This window comes from Guillardia theta (genome assembly GCF_000315625.1).
Source record: "Guillardia theta CCMP2712 unplaced genomic scaffold GUITHscaffold_48, whole genome shotgun sequence".
Taxonomy (NCBI): Eukaryota; class Cryptophyceae; order Pyrenomonadales; family Geminigeraceae; genus Guillardia; species Guillardia theta.
In genome coordinates, this window is record NW_005434626.1 from 276,882 (window position 1) to 282,766 (window position 5,885).

Genomic DNA, 5,885 nt, shown 5'->3' on the forward strand with positions numbered 1-5,885 from the left:
CCCCCCCCCCCTTTCCCCGCCGGGACCCGGCAGCCGGGCACGGGGAAAGCAGGACGAGCCTGCGGGGCAGGCAAGAAGCAGGATGAGTATGTATGGTACATTAAAAGACTCTATCGTGTCTCTTAAAACCAGTTCCCGTCCTCCTTGGCAATGATCTACAGTCATACCGTCAACTCTCCCACTGCCTCCTCCTCCTCCTATTCCTCCTCCTATTCCTTGACCCATCCGCCCCCCTCCTTCTTGCCCTCTATCTCCTCTCTCCTCCCTCCCAAGTTCCCCTCCTCCTCCTGCACTTACCTCCATCATCGTGCTGTCGTCTCTGAACTCAAACTCTCGTCCAGCCATCACCACCTGCCAGCATTCAATATGCTTCCTCTCTTCCACCTCCCGTTCCCTTCCTCTTGCCCCTCAACCTTCCTCCTTCCTCCTCCCCCCTTCAACCTTCCTTCTTCCTCCTCCCCCCTTCAACCTTCCTCTTTCCCCCTTCAACCTCAGTCCTTCCTCTTCGTCCTCCCCTCACACCCTAACCCCTCCCTCCCCCTACCGTGTCTCCTTGCTTGCAGCCCGCGCGAGAAAGAGACTCCTTGACGCCAGAGACCCGCAGGATGTAGAAGAATCGCTCCTCAGCCTCGGAGTAGTCGAAGTTGGTCATCTCGATCAGTCTCTGCCAAGCTTGTGAGAAAGAGAACAATGCGGGGAGGATGGGGAAGAGGATGCGGAGAGGGAGGAGGAGGAGCGAAGAGGATGGGGAGGAGTGAGGATGGGGGGGAGGGGGTGTGGAGGAGGTAGGAAAGCCAGTGGCCAGTAACGGGGAGCTGAGAACGAGCTTGCGAGACCTTGAGTCCTTGATCTGCGACTAGTTCCCACACGCCAGGCCCGCGGCTGATGACCTGCAACAACACTTGAGGAGCAGGAGGCATGATCGGAGAAGAGAGGAGAAGAGGGGGAGGCAAGAGAGGGAAGGAACTGGAGGGAGGAGCAGCAAAGTGGAGGAGATGAGAAGAGCAGGAAAGAGGGGGGAAGTGAATGTAGAGGAGGAGGAGAGAGGAGGAGAGAATGATGACGAGAGAGGATGAGACATGGTACCTCATGCCTTTCATGTTGCTTTCCAGCTTTCTTCTGCAAGGCATCGAATCAGATCGTTTCCTTCCTCCTCCTCCACTGCCTCCTCCTCCTCCTCCTCGATTTACTCCTGGCACTCCCCTCCTTCTATCCCTCCCTGCTATTCCCCTCCTGCTCCCCTTCTCTCTCTTCCTACTCCTCTCACCCGCATGAGCGCCTCCTCTCTTTGGATCTCTTCCTCTGTCTTCTCTTGCAGCTCCTCGTCGAGTTCAGCAGGAGGCATCTTGTCCAACATGCTCCTCAGCCGAACCTTCTCTTGCTCGTGACAAACTGCAGGCGGCAAGTACAAGAAGCAAACCATGATGGGCATGATGTTGGTGGAGGTAGCTGCGCTGATTGCATCTGCTCCACCTGTTCAGTACACTCTCCTCCTCCTCCTCCTCCTCTTCTCAATTCTGACTGCAGCTTCTCTTCCCTCCCTACCGCCGCTCCCCTTTCCTTCCTCTTCCTCCTTCTTCTGCTTCCTGCTCCTTCTATCTCACCCCTCCTGTCCCTTTCCTCCTTTTCTTTGTCCCACTCGTATCAGCTTCACTCACCGATTCTCTTATGCCCTGCCTGTTCTTGCAACTCCTTTTGCAGCGTCGGCCATCTGCACAATAAACAAGTCGATGTCAACAATGCGATTACTTACGTGCTGTTAGATGTCAAGGTTTGAGCTGACCTTTCTCTTGCAGACGGCAAGTCCATCTTGTTGATGAGAATGACCTGGGAAACATAGAAGATGACTACAACGTCCACAGCAATAGTTCATGTTGTCTTGGTCACGATCATCATCATCATCTTTATCCTCTCACCTGCGGTTTTGCTGCAAGTTTGGGACTGAACAACTTGAGTTCGTTCTGAATGCAATTGAAATTCTTGATCGGGTCCTCTGCATTCGAATGGGATGTGAGGAAAAAATCAGAATGAATGAGAATGGATTCGACACATGAGAGTTGAGATTGCAGGAAGACGAGGAGTAATAACATGATGAGAGGGGGAAAGGGGACAAGAAGAAGAAGAGGAGATGATGATGATGATGATGATGATGACGATGACGATGATGATGATGATGATGATGATGAAAGAAGAAGAGATCATGAGCGGGAAACGGATGTAAATAAGGATGAGTTGAACAGCGGAGATGAGCAAAAAGAACAACAAGAAAAGATGGATTTTCAATGACCTGACGATCCATCGATGACATGAAGAAGAATTCGGCATCTCTCAACATGGCGAAGAAATGCTTGACCGAGACCAATACCTGACATTCATATCAATAGGAACAACATGGTTACTTATGCAATCATCTTGGCATAGTCACCATCACCATCACCATCACCATCACTATCATCATCACTATCATCATCACCATCACCATTACTAACATCACCACCACCACCGTTATCGTCGTCGTTGTCATCTTACCATTGTGAGCTCCTTCGATCAGTCCTGGAATGTCTGCAAGCACAATGCTCCTCCGCTCAGCTCCAGGAAGCTGAAAAACATGTCAGAGAGACATCAACCAGCGTGCGAGAGCTGCAGCAGTGCAACACTCTTCGTCGTTATCTCCTCTCCTCCCCTCCCTTTTCCTCTCCTCCTCTCCTCTCCTCCCTTCTCCTCTCCCCCCCTCCCCTCTGCTCTGCTCTGCTCTGCTCTGCCCTCCCCTCTCCTCCTCGCCTCTGCACTCACAACGCAGACTCCAAGATTGGGTACGATGGTGGTGAAAGGATAGTCGGCAATCTTCGGTTTGGCGTTGGTGATGGAGGCGAGGAGGCTCGACTTGCCTGAAATGAGAAGAAGAGTGAAGACGAGCAAGAACAACAGGGAGAGAGGGGGCAAGAGAAAAGGGGAGAGAAGAGGAGTGATGAGATATGAGCAAGGGGAGACTAGAGGAAGGGAGGGAGGGAGAGAAGAGTAGAGCAGTGGTGCGAGGAGGGAGAAGCAGGTACCAGCATTTGGCATCCCAACAATCCCAATATCAGCGATCATTTTGAGCTATTGGTTCATCAGTGAGGAGATAGAAACTTCATGGAGAAAGTGATGGAGCAGATGAAAGGTTGTACGAGTTCTCACTTGCAAGTCAACCCATCTTGGAGTCGCTTTTTCTCCCAGCTCTGCAAATCCTGGACATCTGGGGACATGGCAAAGGAGGTGTGAGGTTGCAAATATCATGTTGATTAAAGTGGAGGAACATAGAAACTCATCAGAGGTATTAACAAATTGAGAATGTCAACAACGACAGAATCATTTTTCACCTGTCCCTCTCTGTTCTCATCGCTAGATTCCCCCTGATGACAAACATCGTCACTTCTTGTCAGGTGAAGCCAACATGGAAAAGAGATGCAAGGTAAAGACATCTAGTGAATCGCATCACAGGAGCTTATTCATCATCACCTTCCCCCCAATCCGCCACGTGCAACTACAAGCTTTTGGCCCGGAGTTCGAAGATCGCCGATGAGAACTCCTGGAAGAAACATCACAAGTTACAACAACAAGACATCGCAAGACGACAGCAAGTATTGCAAACAGCCAACAACACACATTTTCTATTTCACCACCATCGTCTCACCTGTTTTCGCATCTCTGACGATAGTGCCCAGAGGGACCCGAATCTTTCAGAGCCAATCTCAGAATTTCAAATTCCACTCTCATTGATCAACCTCAGTATCTGGAGCGGCGGGAGAGTCTTTTCCTTTCCCCTGTCCTCTCCTCCCGCACTCTGTCCACGTTTCTCACTTCCTCCTCCTCCCCTCCTTGTCTTTCACCCGCCACGATGTGCAAGCATGAACGAACATGCGCCAGCGTGTTGTCTCCTTCGTCGGCTACAAAGATCACGTCGCCTCCGCTGAAGGAGAAAGTCAAAAACAAGGCCAAGAATGCAAGGGTAGAACAATAACTTCCAACGCACAAAATTAAACAAGACAGGGAGGGAGGGAGAGGTGAGGTGAGGGAGGATAGTGTAATAGTGAAGGACAGGAGGGAGACAGAAAGTGGACGGGAAGAAGAGAAGGGAGAGGAGGGAGAGGAGGGAGAGGAGGAAGCGGGAGGCGAGAGGAGGAGAGGAGGTGCGAGGCGAGAGGAGGACAAGAAGAGGGAGAAGGGAGAGCAGCGCATGTTTCCATCCCATCTTTCATCTTGACTCACTTCCCGCCGTTTCCACCAAACGGGCCTCCCATATCGACATGAGCTTCTCTCCTGAAGGCAACTTCCCCGTTCCCTCCATCTCCTCCTTTCACAAAGACCCTGTTCACATCATCGTCATTGCCATTGCCATTGCCATCGTCATTGTCGTCTTTGAATCATCATCATTCATCATCATCATCATCATCATCATCATACATACATACATACATACATAATCATCATCTCCATCATCATCGACAAGATGAGTCACTTAATCTTGCCTGCATTGATCGAAGAATAACCATTCACTCGCTCTCTTCCTCCACTCGTCCCACTCTTCTCCTTTCTGCGCCAACATTGGGTTCTCATCCCAATCGTAATAAACTTCGTTCAATGTCGTGTCATCCTGCAAAAGAAGGAATTCAGGAGCAAGCCCAACAACGCAAGCACTATGAATAATTCCGCTCTTTCTCGTCTCACCTCTGATAAATCGTAGCTGAATTTCATCTTTCGGAGGTTTCCCCTGTTGCAAAACAAACAGTGAACAGCTTACAGAGAAGATCTTCACAATGCACAAACTTTTCATCGTGGTAGAAGATTCCCTCCCGTTCCTACAACCAACTATCACACAAACTCTACAAGAGCGTCTCACATACCACTGGCGCATCATTGAAAGGCTCCTCCTCCTTTTCAAATATTGAGTTTGAGCCTGCGATGCAAACTAAGCGTCAGATCTGGGACAGGATCGTTTCGGGCACCTTCGAAGACATTGGGGTCTTTCTTCGAGCGCCGGGGAGGAGGGGGAGGTCGTCTGTGCATGGATACGATCAGCCATGGCATGTGGAGGAATGAACTTGGAGCAGCAGAGGAGAAGAGGAGCAGCGTGGGACAAGTGAAAAAGGACAGAAGTGCGAGCAGGAGGGGGACAGAGGACAAGGAGGGAAGAGAGAGACCTGTTAGGATCGAGCGAGGAGCACTGGAGGTTGAGCATTCTTCCTCTTTGCCTTGATGTCATTCTCTGCCGGATAAAAGGACATCTGAACGCCGCACAAGGCAAGTCAGGTGTATTGGGGGAATATGAAAACCCTTGAGCACCTCGATATGCCTGGAGAAATCTTTGAAGCACTGTGAAGAGGATGAAGGTTGCCGACGAAGGCGAACTGCATGGACTGCAAGTCTCCTCTCAGTTGCATGCCGAGTGAAGGCCCTGGTGCTATCAAGACTTTCCCTCCCCTGATCTACTTCACGACCCGACAACTCAACACACCTCCCACCCCTCCTTGCTCTTTTCCTCCTCAACGACCTTTTTCCTTGACTGTTGTGCTTGTACCTTTCATTCCCCCGTGCGCACGCCATATCTTTCCTACTCTTTGTCTCCCTCCTACATTATGAACCCCTCCTCCCCTAATCAATTCCCCCCTCTCCACCTTCCTCTTCTACTTCCGTCACCTCCTGTCTTCCCTCTTCTGGTCTTCATCTCTGTTTCTCATACCATCCTCTTCCATACCCCTCTTCCTCCTCCTCCTCCTCCTCCTCCTCCTCCTCCTCCTCCTCCTCCTCCTCCTCTCTCCGTGTCGATCTGTTTATCTTTGTGCTTCGCAGAGACAAGGCAGCATGTCAACCTCTCTGCTACTTCATCTGCGCCAACTTCTCCTCGC

General features: G+C 50.8%; 1 protein-coding gene across 1 annotated transcript; it reads right to left on the minus strand.

Annotated features, from left to right (window-relative positions):
- Positions 1 to 1,222: 1,222 nt before the first annotated feature.
- GUITHDRAFT_73380 (hypothetical protein) lies at positions 1,223 to 4,358 on the minus strand (the record flags this gene model as incomplete). Its single annotated transcript, XM_005830068.1, has 15 exons — positions 1,223 to 1,464; positions 1,659 to 1,711; positions 1,784 to 1,827; positions 1,917 to 1,993; positions 2,288 to 2,365; positions 2,530 to 2,599; positions 2,797 to 2,888; positions 3,054 to 3,099; positions 3,178 to 3,235; positions 3,360 to 3,392; positions 3,499 to 3,568; positions 3,674 to 3,716; positions 3,765 to 3,823; positions 3,870 to 3,949; positions 4,249 to 4,358. Coding segments are annotated over 15 exons (1,155 nt in total), but the record flags the coding sequence as incomplete, so codon positions are not given.
- Positions 4,359 to 5,885: the final 1,527 nt, after the last annotated feature.